The 21,046-nt window shown below is 43.8% G+C and overlaps 1 protein-coding gene across 2 annotated transcripts in view; it reads left to right on the plus strand.

The window, feature by feature from the left end:
• fars2 (phenylalanyl-tRNA synthetase 2, mitochondrial) overlaps positions 1 to 18,994 on the plus strand; it is a 422,848-nt gene extending 403,854 nt beyond the window's left edge. For both annotated transcript variants that reach the window (XM_083652493.1, XM_083652494.1), the window contains one exon: positions 17,705 to 18,994. In XM_083652493.1, coding sequence (XP_083508619.1) covers positions 17,705 to 17,843 — 139 coding nt within the window. In that variant the 3' untranslated portion in view covers positions 17,844 to 18,994. The remainder of the gene's footprint in view (positions 1 to 17,704) is intronic.
• The last annotated feature ends 2,052 nt before the right edge of the window (positions 18,995 to 21,046 follow it).

A 21,046-nucleotide genomic window follows, 5' to 3' on the forward strand; every position in this document is an offset into this window, starting at 1 on the left:
TCTCTCTAGCTACAGTAGGGTAACTGGCTCCTATTGTGTCTTATTATTGTAACGTTTGAATCAGCGTTTCATAACTATAATAGCCTAATGTTACTGTAGCCTGGATGACGTTAGCTAATGCTACCCAGCCTTCCATTGGCATATGCTGCCTCACAAATCAATCATTGCAGCCGGACTGGTCATTTGGTTCAGCATCAAAATGGGCTGAGAGATTGAGTAGGTAAACAACAATAGTAAACAATACACATGAGAATTACAGTTAACGTTACAGCATTTAATAACGTTAATTTTCGTGTACCCGATGCCAGGATATTTTGTCACTTTGTTTTCATCAAGTTCTCTGGACTTATATACACAAGCTCACAGCGTCCTAACAGGTTAACGTTATAATCTCAGGAGAGATTGAGTAGGCTAAATAAACCATACACATGAGACCATGCCCAAATGGTCTACTGCCCAGAAGCGTCAGTTTACATGTTTGGTAGGGAATTATTTTAATTATGTTAAACCAGCGTTTATCTTCCATAATGCATTAAATCATAATCACAATGCTATGAAGACATTAGCTGATCACCACAGAGCTGCACAGACAAGTTTATCAGATAATTTCGCCGTAAAATGTGTCCAGGTGATCAACTCTGAAGCCCCGGCTTGTATGATCCGCTAAAATCCGATTTCGATATAGGTGTTATTTTGATCAACAGCCATAGCTACTAGCCATAGCTACTAGCCATATAGCTAGTAGCTAGCTCGGGAGCTATGCTTTAGAGAGGCCAAATGCTAATGGCTAGGTAGTGCTAAGCCGCTGCAGCTGTTACACGTCATTGACAAAGACGCACTCTCTGATTGGCCGATCACGGCAGGACTGATGTTGGCAGTCACGCCGTCACTCATTGGCTGCGGGTCTGCGTGGGTCTTTCAATCGCCCCAGAAATCGATTTGAATGGCCCGGAGTCTAGACGCTAGTGACTGGGAACTGAGAGAGCAGGTCACGTGGGGGCTGGGTTTACCTAGGCTACTATAGCAGGGCCTAAAATTCACTTTGCAAATGGGCAAGGGGGGGGGGGATTCCCTCCTAATGTTCTTCAGATGGGGGGGATTTAAAGACTTTGGGAGGGATTATTTTCAGCCAATACTATAACCGACAAATATCTGCTTCTCCTGTCCGATAAGCAATAATAATTTTTGTATTTAAAAAAGGAAGTTCTTGGAACCATAAACTACATGCACACCTGAGTCTAAATTACTATGGCTTTTGTCATTGTGTTTTATCTGCAGACTAAGCAGCCATAGGCTTTTGGTTCTATCAAAGCCTTTACTTTTTGTATTTGAGTGATACACTACTAAACCACTCATACTGTATCATATTGTATCAGAAGTGTTCTTTGTTTTGTGTTCACAACATTGATTTCAGTTAGATTTGTTTATGTCAGAGCTATGGAATATTAAATCATTCATCTTTGCTCACTACATCTGCCTTTCATACTGTCATGTTACTGGCAACTAAACGTGTTTGAATTTTGCATTGGGGAGAGTTCTATTGAAGTGAATGGGCAGGCATTGAAAGTCCATGGAAAGTCCATTATCTGTTACTTTGTATTGAAAATGCTTCCACCAGATTTTCTTTGCTATGATTTGTTGTGACGGAAGTGATGTGTTGTGCGCTCATGTAACCGGGGGTACGGTGGTGCAGTGGTAAGCGCTGTCGCCTCACAGCTCGAAGGTCCTGGGTTCGATTCTCACCTGGGACGCTGTAGTTGTGACCCCCCCATATCTTCAGTGCCTACTGCCCAGGTGGGCTATCTCGTCGAGAGGGCCTTTCTGTGTGGAGTTTGCATGTTCTCCCCGTGCCCCCCAGGGGGTTCCTCCGTACGTAACCCCCCACTAAAAACATGCAGAAGATCGTCATCCGACCAGTGACGACAACATCTGAAGTTGGTCCAATGATGGTCCAATGAAGGTCCCCGGGCGCTGGAAAGAAATAGCGACCACTGCTCCTGGCCTGCCCCCTGGAGGAAAGGACAAGCCTGGATGTGTCAAATGCAGAGGACATATTTCACCGGCCACCATCAGCATGAGTGTGTGTAGTGGCTGCATGCATGTGTTGTAGTGCAGTGGTTCTCAAATGGGGGTCCGGGGACCCCCAGGGGTCCGTGGCACTTTAATAATAATAATAATACATCGGATTTATATAGCGCTTTTCCAAATGCTCAAAGACGCTTCACAATACAAAACAATATAATACCATAACTTAAGAATAGAGAAGAAAAAATAAAGAAAATAAATAAAAGGTGAGAGAGGAAGGAGTTCATGGGTTGAAAGCAAGGGTGAAAAGGTGGGTTTTGAGGGCGTGTTTAAATGATGACAGAGTGTCTGCTTGACGGATATGGCTGGGGAGGGCGTTCCAGAGGGTGGGGGCAGCTGCAGCGAAGGCCCTGTTGCCCCAGGTCCGGAGCTTCGTTCTGGTGGTTTGGAGAAGGTTAGCATCTGCGGACCTGAGGCGACGGGTAGGCGTGTGGAGGTGAAGGAGGTCAGAGAGATAGGAGGGGGCCAGGTTGTTGAGGGCTTTGAAGGTGATGAGTAATAATTTGAATTGAATCCTGTACGTGATGGGGAGCCAGTGGAGATCATGGAGGATGGGGGTGATGTGGTCGGGGGGTCCGCGAAATGTTTTCAGGAAAATACAAATTTTAACTTTTTTTTTTTTACAAAAGCTTCATAGTTCAATGGAAATATTTTTTATGCTTTAAATCTAAAATGGTTCATGGATTAAATTCTAATCTAACAAACCTATCAATTTAAAAGTCAAGCACATTACAGTGGAAACAATTAAGCTTAGCCCAAAATCACAAATCAGGATAAGGGGGTCCCCGGTATATTTTCTATCTTGTAAGGGGGGTCCTTGGCTGAAAAACATTTGAGAACCTCTGTTGTAGTGTGTTCGTGTGACAATAAAGACGGCTGCCGTCTGAAATCGTGTTTTTTTTTAACACGTCCGGCCAGTCATTTGAATGCATTAAGCAAAGTTCCGCACCAACATAGATCGGTCCGCGCAAACTAATGTGGGATTATTCCCCCTTTCTAAAATGAAAATATGCGTGAATTCCCCAAAATATGCGCGATTCCCCTGAATTTTAGGCCCTCTGTAGTATAGTGGTTCTCAACTGGTCTAGCCTCACGACCCACATTTTTCCATAGTCATTACCAGTGGCGTGCCGTCCATTAGGCGAACTAGGCAAATGCTAGGGGCGCTTGAGCCGTTAGGGGCGCCAGAGAGGGTAATTTTTTTTTTAATAATTTAGAAATACTTTTTCATGATAATAGGCCTACTATTATTTTACAATAGTAGACAAAAAATAAGCACAACAACATCTTAAGTCTTTAAATAATAGTGAAATCATTTTTCTAATTGTGGCTTTCTGGCTGCCTGGGCTGCAGCACTTTCACCATGGTCCCTAATCCATACCACCCCACCCCCTGCGCGGCCGCACCCCCTTTTACCTGCTCGGAGCTTTTTCCCAGAGTGGGGGGGGGGGGGGGGGGGGGGGGGGGGGGGGCAAGGGAGCTGGAAGGTGGGTGCTGAGGGTGCTGCAGCACCCCCTGGTGGCAAGAAATGGGATTTTCGAAATTGTTGGATTTGGCTGTCTTGTGTTTATACCACCAACAAAATGCATTAAAAAACAGTTTGTGCTTCCCAGCTCTGATCTTATTTAATATGCTCTCTCTTCAAAAGTGTTTGATTTTCATCATAATCTGGTTTTCCATAATAATAATAATAAGTTCAGTGTTTATGCCTGTGTTGCTGTCTGTTGTAGTGTAAAACGACTAAAGGGAGAGCAGGTGCTTATATGAAAGTGAGTGAGAAAAGGAGAAGATACTGAATAATGACATCACAACAGTATAATCCTAATGTTAATTTAAAATTAAATATTCTTCTAAATATGGATTAAAGTCCAAAAAACATCAAATTTTCTTTGGCGCTGCCCTTGCGGGCAGCACAGAGAGTCCCTTCCTTACAGCACCCCTTCCTAAAAGTACTTCCAGCGCCACTGGGGAAGGGCGATTCTGAGCCTGTACTGCAGTGGTGGAATTCGCTGCGATATAATTTGTATTATATTTTCTTTGGGGGGGGGGGGGGGGGGCACCAGCACAAATCTTGCCTAGGGCACCAACTTGGTCAGGCACGCCACTGGTCATTACCCAAATGTCTTATTTTCTCTCACCAAAATGTAGCCTAAATTTGGAGCATTATTCACACCCCTTCCCGACAAGCTAGCATGACATGGTTGCTATGGACGCCTATAGTTTCTGTACAATACCAGATGTTCACTCTTCACTCTGGCTTTAAAAATTGGTCCGCTACATACAACCTCTGACAGACTGTAATATTGTCCGCAGATACCGGCGTCTTCAAGGAGTAACTTTTTTTTCATGCACACATTCGCGACACACTCAAAATGGCCCACCAGTTGAGGACCACTGCTGTAGTAGATAACGTGCGTGTGTGCGTCTGTGTGTGCGTGTGAGTGCCCGCGCACACACAGGCGCACACACACACACACACACACACACACACACACTCTACTTTTTGTCAGAGGGAAACCATTTCCACAGCATGTCTATTAATATCCAAACTGCTCTCTCTCTCTCTCTCTCTCTCTCTCTCGCTTCCTCTCTCTGTGACTGTCCATGGTGATAATTGATTTGTTCTCTCCCCCTGTTCTCTTTTCAACACGTGTGTAGACCAATTATCTCACCTCACTCACACACACAGAGTGCCTTTGCCAGGCTAAGTAGCTAGCAGGGACGGCTGGTATCAGTGGGCTAGGGGGGCTAAGCCCCCCCTATCATTTCCAATAAAATGAGAACATTATTATTATTATTTATTCTCTACTTAAATTACATTAAACAAACTTGGAATTGGTTGTTTTATGTTGGTGGAACCTATTAGAGCAGCAACAGCGCCATCTATAGTCACAAGAAAATGATTGCAATGGGCTAGTTTTGGTGAGCCCAAATACACTCCCCTCAGCCTTCAATCACCTTCGTTATAAGTGATTGACAAGTGTCTGGCACGTCCCCCTTGAGCTGCGGCCATCTACGGGCCATTTGGGCTAAACTCGGACAGCCCATGGTTCAGCCCACCAGGGCCGACCTGCCACTGACTTGACAACCAATGACAGCTCGAATATGACATGCACACACTACAAGTGAGAATCAGGAAATGGCGCTGATCTGGACTACTTTCTCATTCATTTTCCTTGATCTCTGACGGGGGGAAATTATAAGTGAAGACTCCAAGGAAAGGGACAAAGACAAAATCGTAAGTTTTGTGTTACGTGGGCACTGGGCACAACAGCTGTAGCTCGTTAAACATCAAAGGGAAAAGACGTGAACAGCTCTCTCTCTCTCTCTGTCGCTCTCTCTCTCTCTCTCTCTCTCTCTCTCTCTCTCTCTCTCTCTCTCTCTCTCTCTCCTCTTGTGGTCTGATAAAGACAATCTGTTTGGGAATGTGTTGGTTTTGCATATCTACCTAAGAGAAGGTATTGCTCAGTCTGCTATTATTGGTAGCCGCTTGATATGGAGAAGGCGCTGCTTTTTGTATTCTTGAAGTGGATACTAACCAATATCTTGTATTACAGTATAACTGTATTTGTCAATTTGCCACTGCCATCACCCTGTGTGGTGTTCCTTTTTTTGTACACATTATTGTGGCAGTTTTGTAACTGTTTCCCAGCATCTGACTGCATTATTAGTGTTTATATCCTTTTGTACTCTGTATTTATGTGGACATAAATTAATCATTTAAATGTGTGTGTGTGTGTGTGTGTGTGTGTGTGTGTGTGTGTGTGTGTGTGTGTGTGTGTGTGTGTGTGTGTGTGAGAGAGAGTGATAGCCTACAGAAAGTTTTGCATCAGGCAATTCTTATAGCCTACTACTTAGTGTTGTTTGTTGCTGTAATTCGGAGGCTGCTGTTGCTGCAGCATGAGCTATTGGTGGTTATAATTTTTTAGCCCCTCCACCCAATATCACCACCAGCCGTCACTGGTAGCTAGTGATAGTGAATGGATGAAAAAGATTAGAAAGAGAGAAAATAAAAGGGGAATTGGGTAAGGGGTCTCCACTGGTTAGGTTTAGACAATGGGTAGCAGGTCTTGGGGTTAGCCATGGGGTGGGTTCGGGTTAGGCATGGGTAGTCACTTCTGGTTGGGGTTTGGATATGGTGGAGGGCTTAGGGTTAGGCCCTAACCCTAGGGCTGGGGTTCTACCCGGGTGTCGGAGATCCCCTAAGGGGGGAGGGAAGGGTCTCCCCCTCCTTCCCCTGGAGACCCTAACCCATAAAGGTGAGCTGTCCCCCCCCCCCCTTTCACCCATCCTCTACCAGGTAGAGTCTACCAGCTCAGGCTCCAGCTCCAGCAGAGTGCTTTTTAACGATGCACCCGTGGGCATACTTTATTTACACAAGGGTGCTGTGCTCGTTAACATCCGATGCACAAGGTGCATGACAGTGGCGATCAGAGTTGGGGGTAACGCGTTACTGTAATCACATTACTTTTGTCGGTTACGAGTAGTGTAAGGCACTACTGTACCTAAGTGCAGTAATCACATTACAGTTACTAATCAAACGCTTACCTCCAGGGGCGGAGCGACCCTATCAGCCCAGAGGGGGCGAAGCTCTTAGGGGGGCCCAATCAAAAAAAAAAAAAAAAAATTTGAAGGCCAGGCCAGGCCGCAGGGCCAGTTCCAGAACAAGATGACTAGAGGTGCATCCTAGATAGGAAGGGGTGCAGATGCCCGGCCGGCCGCCCGAAAAATTTGACATGTTATTTTACTAAAAATAATGCATTTGACCATCATTTCAAGTAGAATGATACCACCCAAGCAAGAATATTTCAAGTGTTTCAAGTGCTTTACTGAAATATTTGGACCATATAATGATAATACAATTATCTCAACCTTAAAAGGTTACATATAGGTGCCAAAAAGCCATAAAATCACATCAAAGAACAAAGAAAAACAACAACTATAATTCAAGTTTAAACAGTAAGTGTGCAGCTGTAGCATTTATTAAAAAATTTTTTTTTTTTTTTTTTTTTTTTTACTTTTCAACTGAGCATGCAGACAAATAAGGGTGCAATGCATGCTTTTGCACCCCCGTAGAACCGGGCCTGCCAGGCCGCGAAGAAAAATGTGCCTTTTTTGCATGTTTGAATCGGTTTTAGCCATATTTAGTGGAATATCTCATTTTAAACACACCAATGTTATTGTCTATTTATTGAATTCCTCTCAGACTCACACCACTGACTTTATTAAATAAAGTCATTTTAAGTCACAACTGTAAAATAGCTGATAGCCCCTATATCCGAAAACACAATTTGTCACTCATTGAGCCAAGTAATATTATGTCCAAGAAAGACTACAGTGAAGCCACTTTACAGACAAGCTTGTTCTGAAGAAGAAAAATAAAAACACAGGTTGCCAGCCAGGTGGCCTGGCCTGCAAAATTTTTTTTTTTTTTTTTTTTTTTTTTTTTTTTGATGGGCCCCCCTGACGAGTGGGCCCGTGGCGGCCGCACCCTCTGCCCCGGCGTACGCTCCGCTACTGCTTACCTCGTTACATGCGTACTAGCAAGATAAGTATAGAGAGAAAAGATCTCCGTTTTAATAGCAAATCCTGTGTCCCATCAGACGGGTCATTTAACTGCACAGCAGAATCAATCATGGTGCCAATATTTCAACTTTGTATTAGCATGCAGAACAGCACTATTAGTCGACACATAACTTATCAGATAACTAACATCATGCATATAGAACAAGAAATCATTTTAACCTCCAAAACACATTGACAAACAAACAATTGACACAAAAACACAGTACCCCCAGGGCATGCTGGGAACTCCGCCCACTTTCCTCTTCCACCGGTTAAATTTCCCAGAAGGCTTTGCATAATTTTTTACACTCTGTTTTACAATTAAATCAGGCTAAAGAGTGTTAGATATAAATAATATGTATTTTAACACAACATGCAATTCTGGAATATCTGAATATTGGACTAAATTAAATTAAATTAAATGTAAACGTAAACCATAAGAGAAACCCACATATAGCGATGGGGTCTGTAAATACCCCTTGTAAATACAACGTGTTCTAGTGAAGTCGGCGCAGTGCGTATGTTCCGTAATAGTCTGCCAGCAATCTGCCAAAAAGCGCCGTCTTCTACAACAAGTTTTTGTTGTGCGGAAGGACAAGAATGTGAAACTGCAAACGCCCTGGACAGAAGCAGCTAGCTACGGTAGCCTACGACATAAACCTCTCAAAGCATCTGCAGTGGAAACATGCTAACACAAAGCTGGTTGCAGACCCAAGCTGAGTCGCCTGCCTCGACCCCAAACAAGCAGCAAAAGCTTTCTTTTCACCAGGTAACATCAAAATCAGAGATGGACAGGCGTGTTGCCTCCTCCTACATGGTAGAGGAAATGTTGCCAGTTTCAACAGTAGAATGAAATCGCCATTTTTCAGAAACATATTGAGCAAAATACAGATGGCAGGGAACGGACAGCCACCATCAGACAGGAAAAGTTTTGCAACCTACCTTATTACGATAGAGATTTGTGCTAATATATGGGCATATATGTAAGGATTAATGTTGTATTGTTAACTGGCAAATTACGTGACAATGCATCTCAGGCGATGTTACGGAGTAACGCAAAAGTAATGTAACGAGTAGTGTAACAAATTACTTTCTCCAGGGAGTAATAAAGTAAAGTAAGGCATTACTTTTTTTGAAAGTAATGTGTAATGTGTAATATATTACTTTTTTGAGTAACGGACCCCAACTCTGGTGGCGATATAGACTGTTTTCACAGAATTGTGTTGCTAGGGAACAGTTTTAAACCTAGCTTATTTCCTGTCAGTTATTGTATTAGCAAACACTGCAACAAGAATTAAGCAAGGAGCAATTTACAAGTTAAAACCCGACTCGATAGGATGCCGTTAGAATGAGAATGGACTGCTACATTCTAGTTTGACCGTTTGCAACAACTGACAATTGACTCGCATAATGAATTGCATAATAAATGGCATAACCACGCCCGATTCAAATCCTATAGAGGGTATGCATGTGATGTCACAGAGGCAGAAGTCACTGTGGGGTCACGCCCACTGAGTCACAGCAAGACTGAGCTTGAATGCAGTAATCAGCCTCGATAACTGACACCTGCTGCTCAGGGAGGAACTTGACACTCATTTTGACACTCATTCCTGATTGAGGGGGCGTGTTCCAGTGGGTGTGCATACCCTCCATATCAGGAACATTTACAAAAAGTTAAATAACAATATTTCAAATTTGGATTGAAACTAATTTTCCAATACTTTGTAGATGCTTATTATTATGTACATCATACCCTAAATTACATAGTTAGATGGTTACATATTGTGGATTCGGGTTTCCAGAACTCTCACACATCTGGATCCAACCTAGCATCTAAAGCCTTTGTGTGGAAAGTGGAAGGACATCAGATATTCAACATCATATATCTCCCCACAACTAAAAGCTCCAGTTTGAACAGCCCCAGTATTCTTCCATCCATTACAGAGGACAGTAATAGATGGATGGCCGGTGCCCCGTCCCTCTGGGCAGAGCAGGAGTCCCGAAAATGAATCTCTTTCCTCGGCTCGCATCTGTCAAATGCTCAATCCCCCTTATCCTATCTCCAATTTCCACTCTTCTGGTTCAGGGAAATATGCTCCTTTTTCTCTCTCTTTCTGTCTCTGGAATGAGAGGACACACAGATCGGGTTATAAGAAACAAATAGTTCCAAGATGACGGGGTGACCTGAAGGTCCCAGATGTTCTCCAGTATCTCCTCTCTTAATGCAAGATCCCCCCTCAAACCAGATGATCACAACATACTGCAGGGGCAGTGGTGGAAACTACTAGTACTAAACTACTAAAGAGTAGGGATGGGGAACGTACATTTTTATTGATATTGATACCATTTTCGAGACTGCTTAATGAGTCTATATCGATACTACTATCAATACTTTCCTATTATTTGGTGGTCTTAAAACATCCTGCTCAAGTAGAAGTACTGTTAAGTCCCGATAATTTACTCAAGTAGAAGTAGAAGTATATTAAGTAAAAGTAAACAGTGTCTGATTTAAAATGTCCTCAGAGTGAAATTTCCCGAGTTCCTCTTTAGAACAGAGAATGTTTTTAGGGCGTGTGTCCACATAGCGATGGTACTTCCTTTTAGGTGTGTAGAAGTGCTGGGTGGAGCACTTCTATAGCAGACAATACAATGTTGTGGAACAAGCAAAGGCTTAGCAGATATTTCCAATACATGTCCTGTATCCATACTGCCTTTAAGATCAGATCGCTGTTGCAGTAACATAAATTCAATAATTACAATGTCCACCAGCACTTTGGCTTCCTTCATATTGTTGTTGCTACAGTATGGATGGTGTGTTAAACGTTTTGCTGGAAAAAGCGGTTCACGTCAACCGGCGCTTCTCTGAAAAGTTAATCATTTTGTCGCTTTTGAAAGAGCTCCTCTCTCAGGAATAAAAGATCTGGCTGCAGCTGTTTTCTCGAGCGGCCGCCTTTTGTGCACGTTGGGGCCATCTCTCGCTGCTTTTAATGAGGAAAGGGTCCTGGACAAAGAGCCTTAGCTGTGATCCTCTCCATGTAGTTCTAACAGGAGAGAGGAGAGAGGTCACACTAGCTTCTTTTAACTGAAAACATTATAAATGAGAAAATAAAGAAACAAAGTCAAGTCAACTCCTCATTTCACTGTTAATAGAACCACAGTTTGTGAGTTTACCTTGATGCAGTTTCTGTTGCTATGTTTTTACGGCTCCTACTGTACCTATGGTTATTCTTTTTTCCATGCAATACACACAGACTTACCGGTAGTTGAGTTGATGGGTAATAGTGGAGGTTTTTCTTAGTATTTCAGCTGTAGTTTCTCTGTATTTACCTTCTTACTTACCAGTGGTAATTAACCAATAATATACTGTCATTTACCATATAATATTTACTGCGTAAATACTTCGTAATTAGGGGGCTGTAAAAGGAGGCGTTACTAAAAGATGATTTGATTGAAGAATTGACTCCACAGAGAGAGCTGGCCTGAAGCAGTAGCTGCCACAGACCATGTCTTTATTACTGGAACATCACACACAAGCTTTAGTATGCATGAGCCATGACCCTGTCTCCATCTCCCCCTGACACTCCAGACTGGGAGAGGCGGGGCCACAACACAGCGGAACACATTTTTAATGATACCCACCTCTACATACTCACCTCTCTCTCTCTCTCTCTTGCTCTCTTTGTCTCTCAATTCAATTCAATTCAAAAGGCTTTATTGGCATGGAGAACATAAGTTTACATTGCCAAAGCAAGAGTGCAACAAAACAAAAAGTAACACAATTATAACCGAAAGGTTAGCACAAAACTATAATAGTAACGATAATAACAATAATATAAACTATAATGTTAGCCTGTTATAATACAGAGATATGTAAACATTTCGGTCTTGCAAACAAATATGTACATAGGCTAGGTGACAAAGTTTAAAAGTTTAAAAATAGGATAAAAGGAGTTGAAGATATCTCTCTGTCTCTCTCTCTCTCTCTCTCTCTCTGTCTCTCTTGCTCTCTCTCTCCCTCTCTCTCTCTGTCTCTGTCTCTCTCTCTCTCTGTTGTTTCCTTGTAGCGTTGTCTCTTTACTCTGGTATAAAACCATCCTGATAATGTGAACTCACATTCATTCTGCAGATCAGTCTGGTCTCCAGCCCGCCCCCAGTGATTTCCAGAAATTAGAATACCCAGGCCAATGTACCCAGGCCTCGTAGTTGACAATGTAATCAGCCAATCAGGGACACTGCTGGCAAAACAATAATGGCAGCTCCCAAAGCAGTGAGCTGTAACGTCAATATTAGTAAACACAACCGTAAGGCCAATACTCTAATCTGCTATCATGTGCAAATGTTGTGAGACGGATCAGAACCCTGACCCTGAGCCACAGTACAACAGTACCACAATGATACAAGCAGTGTGAGTCAGATCAGAACCTGAGCCACAGTACAACAATGATACAAGGTGTGAGAGTCGGATCAGAACCCTGACCCTGAGCCACAGTACAACAATGATATGAGGAGTGAGAGTCGGATCAGAACCCTGACCCTGAGCCACAGTACAACAGTACGACAATGATACAAGCAGTGAGAGTCGTATCAGAACCTGAGCCACAGTACAACAATGATATGAGGAGTGAGTTGGATCAGAACCCTGAGCCACAGTACAACAATGATATGAGGAGTGAGAATCGGATCAGAACCCTGACCCTGAGCCACAGTACAACAATGATATGAGGAGTGAGCGTCGGATCAGAACCCTGACCCTGAGCCACAGTACAACAATGATATGAGGAGTGAGTCAGATCAGTACCCTGACCCTGAGCCACAGTACAACAATGAAATGAGGAGTGAGAATCGGATCAGAACCCTGATCCTGAGCCACAGTACAACAATGAGATGAGGAGTGAGAGTCGGATCAGAAACCTGATCCTGAGCCACAGTACAACAATGATATGAGGAGTGAGAGTCAGATCAGAACCCTGACCCTGAGCCACAGTACAACAATGATAGGAGTGAGAGTCGGATCAGAACCCTGACCCTGAGCCACAGTACAACAATCATATGAGGAGTGAGTCGGATCAGTACCCTGACCCTGAGCCACAGTACAACAATGATATGAGGAGTGAGAGTCAGATCAGAACCCTGACCCTGAGCCACAGTACAACAATGATATGAGGAGTGAGACAACTGTATCACATTATATAACATCCATTTAGCGTGACCTATTCACCTTATGAAGCCACGCCCATTTGACCCGGTTGTGTGGTTGTGTCACAACTTCCGGCTAAGAAAAAGAAAAAGGCCGGCTTGTCCAATATGTCCAATATGATCTAACTCTGAATTAACTAATAATTCAGCCAATTGTACGTAACATACCAAATAAAAGCAAACGGCAATGTCTAAGAATGCAATGCCATGTAACTGGCTCGTTAATTCTCGCATTCCAGGGAATTACGTTAACATCTGCAGGTCTTATAGACGTAAGTGGCTCGAGCTGCGCTCGGAGGAGAGAAAACCATCTGAAGCTTTCTTTGTTGGAGTCCAGGTATGTTTTACAAGAAAGTGCTCGTCATTGTCGACGATAACGTTATCTGACCTGGCTAACAGTGGATACTCGCTTGCTTGCTGTGTACTGAGCTCAAAGTAGTAGGCTACATTCTTTGTTTTACCCTCTGCACTGTCCGCTACAAAAACAACTCTCTTCTTCTGACGTTCTTTTGTATTTCGCGCCGTGACCGCAGGAAGTGTTAACACGAGCCGGAAGAATTTGGCCCACCCCCGCGTCTGAACATAAGGTGAATAGTAGAGGAAGGGAAAGAGAAAGCCAAAAATCAAGGTTTGGAAAAAGTATGTAATTTTCTAATTGAAAGTGTGTAGGAATCCTCTTTATTATGCTTCAGAAATTTGGGGGTGGGGGGGGCTGCGTCAGTCTCCCTCTTAGAAAACAGGAGACATACACAGAAAGGAGAAGAAACAGAATAGAATGGGAGGGCTACTGATTATTGAAACATGTGCAGCTTTCAGACTTCATTGATTGGAGCAGGCCTTTAAAATCACCTATGGGAATGAGAACATCTAGCTTGGCATCCTTCTGATGGAGGTTCCAGGACCAGGCGGCAGAGTAACTAAATGCCATCTTTCCCAACTCAAAATCGGCTTACCATATTAACTCTAATACTGTATTGGCTCTGGCCTTTATTTAGCTCAGCTGCAGAGGGACCAGGGGCCGCTTGCACAAAGCACCTTAAGTTACCTTAGAGTCCGAGTTAAGGTGTCTATAAAATAAAATTGGTTGCACAAAACACCCTTAAATCTTCTCCTTAAAGACCCCCTAAAGTAAAAAAAACAAAACAGTGTTTCTTCTTCTTCCTTCCTTCTGGATGTTTGTTCACTGTGCGGAATGATCTCTGTGCTGAGGTTGACACTAGAAGACTGTTTTCACAATTGTCTGCTGAAAGTGGAAAGTTCCTCTGAGTTCACTGAACTGTTTTCAACAAGCATGATTCGTGACTGTGGTAGAATGGAATTTCACATCCCTCATCCGCTGTATAATAACAATATTTCAGCCAATACAAACAAATATTGAAATGAAGCCATGGAGAAGGAAAATATGTCTTATAAAAGTGTATTAAAGCCATAACAAACTTCTGCAAACTTCTACAGATTCAGTCAAGATGTCACAATCGCATACGGTTCTTATCAAGAGGCAGAGAGCTGAGAGGAGAGGGGAGGGATGTTTAGAAACACACACAGCACATTCCAGATTGTGTGTGTGCGTGTGTTCCTGTGTGCGTGTCAACAAGGTCACTGACGTGCAGTGTTGCTGTAGGCCAGAGGGGGAATCTGCTAAATGTCTATGTGTGCTAAGAACTATTTGTATAAGATGGCGCCATGTCTGTGTGCGTGTGTCAGTGTCAGAATGCATTGACTTTCTCAATGCCCCGACAGATATGCTGTCTGTCTGTAGTGTCTGTCCATATGACTGCATCTATCCAATACAATAATTATGTGTGTGTAATTTGTAGCTTATTGAATCTGAAATGCAAATGAATGGAACTTCAATTATCCATATCAGTGACATCATGAATCCTGGAGCCAGTATTCAACAGTTAAAGCACCAACACATTCTCACTCCCAACTCGTCAGTGCAGATCGGTCACTTTGTCACGAGTTGGGAGTGACAATGTGTTGGAAGCCTGTGTTGTATGCTGTGATCAGTGTTGGGCAAGTTACTCTGGAAATGTAATTAGTTACTGATTACTGATTACGTTGCTAGTTACTTCTTCTTTTTACCCCAAACACCTTACACTTAAGTTGTTACATGTCTAGTATGTCACTGTATTAATTATGTTCGCTTTGGTATTATATAGGAAGAAACGTCAAAGGCATTTTACTTTGGAATTCGGTTAGAACAGGAAGTGGTGTGTTAAGACTGGCTAGCTTGACACGGGAAATGACGTGAATGAGAGAGTCAGACAGATAGTGTAAAGAAAGGTGCTGTTACTGTCGGAGTGGTAATAAAACAACAGCCTCAATGCAAACGTTTCAAGCTTCGTTGCTGTAAGAAAAGTGATGATGATCTGTCAACATTCCCTGGGCCGTCTGACTAGGGTCAGAAGGCTTTGACGAGAAGGTTAGGAAGTAACAAAGTGTACAACACTTACCCAAAGTGTATCTGTTAATCCAGTGAACTGTTACACCCAAGTCTACCTCACCCAGCGTCGCCTTCAACTTCAACGCCTCCATCCCCGCATATTCTCTCTCGAGGTAGCCAGCAAATGTCTTTCTCTGTGGCAGCTTGACATTGTTCTTCGTGGCTATTTTCTCTATGATGCCTCGATATGATGGCGAGTCAACAGTGCAAATAGGTAGCATCTGCTGTAAGTGGAGAAGGACTTAAGAAGCTCATCGCCATATACCAGACGTAATATTTTTCGCGGTTGAAAAAGTTTTGCTGCTCGCACATAGTTTACAAAGGACAATAATGTTCTTTGACTCTTTGACTGAGACAAATTCAAAATAATGTCATGATCGGGCAATGATCTAACGCAGTAACACAGCGTTACTTGGATTAGTAACTGTAATATTCAAGTTTCAAGTTTTATTTGGATCCCCATTAGCTACAGCAATTACTGTTTTGCAATTACTGTTTTGGAAATTGTAACGCCTTATATTACTCTGATTGGTTGCTTTCAATTTTTTTACGAGGCAGAAGGCAGGGAAGTCATTTTAAAAGATTTTTAACAAGATCATTTATCCTTTTTTGGGGCAAAACCCATCAGACACAAATTATTATTCAAATTAGAGTATTTTATATACATCTTGAAACATTTTAGGGGGTCTTTAACTCATTGAGTGCCAAGGACGAGTATGTTCGTCAATTGGTTTAGTAACGTAGAGTGCCAAGGACGAGTATGTTCGTCAATTGCGTTTTTTGACAGTGGGACGTGGATCAAAGCCAGATCCATCTCCTGTGAAAGTATGGTGGCTGTTGAATGTGTAAAAGCTATTTTAGGGACCCATTAGGTGGCGACAGTGCTCTTCAGATTAGAGAAAGGCGAGGAAAAAAGAGAGAAGAAGTAATGGGGAAACGGAAATCGCATAGATATGCATGAAGCATAACGTTAGCTGTGCCTGTGAACAGCAGTCATCTGCTGCCACAATTGAGCCCCTCCGTGTCCGCTGCGATAGCCCCTCCATATGATTTAGTTGCCGACACCAGCGTCTTTCTGAAAAGTTACATTATTCTCAGCTGGGAGCCGGCGACAGGCTGTGAAAAAGCGGGGGGATGCAGCGCACTTTTCAGTGCAGAGCAAACGCAGAGCAAACGCACTCGCAGCAGAGCCCCAGAGACACTCCCACGGAGGAGGAGGAGGAGGGGGGTGGGGCACGCAGGGCACTACAGCATACAACCATTGACAGTAAATACAGACCCAGGCAGCAGCAGGCTCGATGCACAGAGACAGGCAAACAAGCTAGAATAGGCTATCTGATGCCCACCAGCAGTAAATCAAGACCAGCAAGAAGGTGTAGGGTCTGCGCACGCAGGGGCCAGCGCTGCTGGTTGCAGCTAAAAAATATTATTTGGCCAAACAAAATTCATTTGTTTTCACTCTTTTATTGAAGGAAATTATTTTTGAGGTGTCATTACATCAGAAAATATTAGCTTCAGAGTCAATGATGTGCTTGAAATGCTTCCTTTCACAAAAGGCTGAATATCTCACATTCTAAATTGAAACGTGTCTTTTTGCTCAAAACAACCTATCTTCTCCGGCTCATAACTAAAGAACGGAAAATGGTATCAATAAACTTTTTTTTGCAGATGATAGAAGAGAGTCTCATCGTTCTTTGTGCGTGTTCGGTGTTTACATAGTAATATCACACAATATTCTGTGGGCCTCGAGAAATCACTGAAAACGCTCTGAAACTCTGGCACTGGGAGCGTCCGTTCTCCAAAAGTGGCTGGCACTCAATGAGTTAAGGTTAAACATTTTAAGGAAAATGTAAGTGCAAGATTTAAGGGTGTTTGTGAAGCCGATTCTATTTTATGGACACCTTATCTCGGACTCTAATGAAAATCTTAACTTAAGGTGCTTTGTGCAACCGGCCCCAGGCTTATATTAGAGACAGGCCTTTATTTCTAATCGCCTCTGTTTGATAGATTGGCTATACAGCCTAAACCTGCGACAACAACGAGCTTCGACCAAGCCCAAGCCACCCAGTCCAATAACACACTTGTTTCCTTACATGGCTGCTGCTTTATCTGGGGACCATGTGTTTTCACATTTCACATATTTATATAGACCGTTTTAACTTGACAACATAAACATTCTAAATTGCCCCTAACTTACTTCCTGTTGCAGTGTTTGCTAATACACTAACTGACAGGAAATAAGATAGGTTTCAAATTACACAATAAGAGGCCATGTTTTTTAAACACCTCTTAGCCGTTGCAAAATCACTGTAAACCACAGCCTCGCAACGGGACCTTTCTCCAATCCTTATACTTGTCACAGTACAGTAATCTCTCTCTCTCTCTCTCTCTCTCTCTCTCTCTCTTTCTCAGGTCCGGGAGGCGGAGCCACTGTTACCGGATCGTGTACCGGCATATGGAGCGAACTCTGACCCAGGAAGAGATTCACCTGGTGCACCGGCAGATCGAATGCGCCGCCGAGACCGAGCTGGGCGTGAAGGGCCGATACTGACAACAAACACACACACACACACACACACACCAGGGTTGGAGGATTCGATCGAGTCCAGGACTAATTTTCATCACTCAACTCAACTTGGACTGATGACTCGGACCTGGACTTGGAAGTTGGAGACGAGGACTCAGACTTGTTAATTGATAAAGACATAAAAAAAACATTGATAGCTATAGGGCAACACATGTGTTCCACCTACATGTGGAGGTAATGGGGACTGGACTTGGTCTCAGACTCAAACACTGGGGACTCGAGACTCAACTCAGACTCGAGATATAGTCACTTGACTGCAACACTGACACACACAGACACCCAGACCCACACACAAACACGCAACATCAACCTTTCCTGTCTTCTCCATTCCATGGAAGTATTGGTGATACTAAAACATAAAGAGCATCAGGGATACAAACATGGACTCGTGCACACACTCACACACACGCACACACACACACACACACACACACACACACACACACACACACACACACACACACACACACACACACACACACACACACACACACACACACACACACACACACACACACACACACACACACACACACACACACACACACACACACACACACACACACACACACACACACACACATAGCTGTTAGCCAGCTCAGTCATGCTGTCGATCCTGCAATAAATTCAGTGGGAAAAGTGTTGAGTTTAATACAGATGTAGACACACACACACACACACACACACACACACACACACACACACACACACACCACAGTGGTGAGTCAGTAGGACAGTGTGTTTTCTCTCTTGCAATACATCTTAGTGGCTCCTATTAATGCCATACACACACACACACACACACACACACACACACACACAGATCATCTGTTGTGGCTCTCCGTTATTTCCTGGTAGTTTCTCATGTGTACATTTATAATGTCCTAAAGGAGAGAGCGAGCGACAGAGAGGGTGAGTTACAGCAGGCAGGGTAAACAATATACAGCTGTTAGAGTGGATGTGATTGAGTGTTGAGTGAGGCTTGTTGCTGAAACAGATAAAGCAGTGACTCTGCTGTTGCTCAAAGGCGCTTCAGCAGCAAACACAACTGACCCACCCACTGCCAAGAGAGAAGAAACAAACTTCTATTTTTCAATCTTTTGGATTTGAAAGGAAATGTCTGTGTGGGTTGAATTTGCTTCTCTCGCCTTTGTGTTTGAGTTGAACTGTCTGGTTGTTTGGAGTTTCAGATTAAAACATTGAATATGTTTGGTTACGGTGTTGCCTGCATGTTTTATTTACTCTGTGACGCCACTGCAGGGTTCCCCACATTTATATGGCACATAACCTGAAAAAGATGTCCCCCCAGCTCTATTCGTTTTAATGGTATGCCATGCATGCAGCATTGAAAAATCCTGTGTGGTTTTGTGGATCAAATACAACACAAACAAGAGTTAAAAATCCTGCTGGAACATAGGAATGACTCCCATCAGGTTTCACCCAGGAAAGGTCCTTACTCATCAAGAGCGATGCGAATATCCAGCACGGAATTGCGATGCGAGTTTTGACCCACCTGTCAATCACAGCCACAGATGTGTACACGTCAGAAGCGAATTTCTGAAAAATCGATTGTGGTTCGAAAAAATAAACACTGCAATAACGCTCAGCGAAACTTCGCCATTGGTATGCACGGTTGCATTGACTGATATAGGTTCGGAAAATATTATTGACGTGCGAATTAATCGCCCGAAAAAAACACTCCCGATGTGTAAGGACCTTAAGACCCACAGAAACAGCTGTTTCTTTTGGAGGATCCAGTTGGAGAAATCAGGTTTGTAGTTCCCGCAGGAGTTGGCAAGTTGTGATATCAGTACATCAAAGGATGTGTTTCAGCGACCCAATGGTAATTAGAAGACAAAATTAGATTTTGAGTCCTCGAAACTAGCAAAGAGTTTGCCCTTGCACTGGGCGTAAGATATGGCCCCAAGTCTTGTGTTTTTTTAAAAAATGCATATTTCTGGGAGGAGCACACAGAAAGGCCCTTTTTACGAGATAGCCCACCTGGGCACCATGCAGGCACCGAACCCGTGGGGAGACATACCCCCAGTACCAACAGCGTCCCAGGTGGGAATCGACCCCATGGACCTTCTTGCTGTAAGGCAACAGCACTACTGTGCCCCAGGAAGGAAGGAAGGAGGAAGGGAAGGACCCTATGTCTCTGTAAGGACGCTTTATTAATTCAGCAGTATAAAATCTGACAGACACACACCAATTCACATGCAGGATCCCACAGGATTTTGCTGTGTCCTACCCGTTTTCTTTTGATAAAAGGGATCTGAGAAGGTTTTCTTGATGTTTATCCTGAAAACGATCCCCAGAAACTTCATATGACAAGAGCAGATTGTCATCGCCTCACCCAGGTGGTTTTTTTCAGCTCCCTCGCCGCTCCTCTCCTGATTGGTCGAGGGTCTAGGACGTTTCTGCAGCCAATGAGAAGGTCCGCTTTTGAGCTGGGTTTGTATACATACTCGACAGCACAAACGCCCGTGCAGAGAGCTGTATCGCCGAGTAACTACAGCCGAGCAGGGATGCCTCGACCCGGTTTAAAGGAGGGGGGTGGGGGGCATGGTGGTGCAGTGGTAAACGCTGTCGCCTCACAGCTAGAAGGTCCTGGGTTCGATTCCCACCTGGGACGCTGTGAGCGCTGAAGGAGTGTCCACATGTACCCGAGTGCCCACCGCCCGGGTGGGGTCATCAAAAGGGCCTTTCTGTGTGGAGTTTGCATGTTCTCCCCGTGCCTCCCGGGGGTTTCCTTCATATAGGAACCCCTTCACCAAAACATGCAATATCCTGGTTGCTGATGTGGTGCCTCCTCTGGTCGTGAAGGGCGCCTGTTCGGAGGGAGGGGAACTCGTTGGAATTGCGTGATCCTCCCACGTGCTATGTCCTACCGGTGAAGCTTCCCCTGTCAGGTGAAAAGAAGCGGCTGGCTAAACTGCCCATGTCTCGGAGGAAGCATGGAGCCAGCTGGCTCCCCCCAGATCGGCAGAGGGTGGAGCAGCAACCAGGATAAATAAATTAAAATTAGCACGAATGGGGGATAAAAATGGGATAAAAAATTCCGGGGGGGGGGGGGGGGTTAAAAAAAGGAGAGGGGTGAAGACGACGCCTCCGCTGACCCTGTGCAAGATTTATTTGCAGGTTCTTACCATATGTAACGGTTGTTC

The sequence above is a fragment of the Poromitra crassiceps genome (assembly GCF_964638095.1).
Source record: "Poromitra crassiceps genome assembly, chromosome: 2".
NCBI lineage: Eukaryota > Metazoa > Chordata > Actinopteri > Beryciformes > Melamphaidae > Poromitra > Poromitra crassiceps.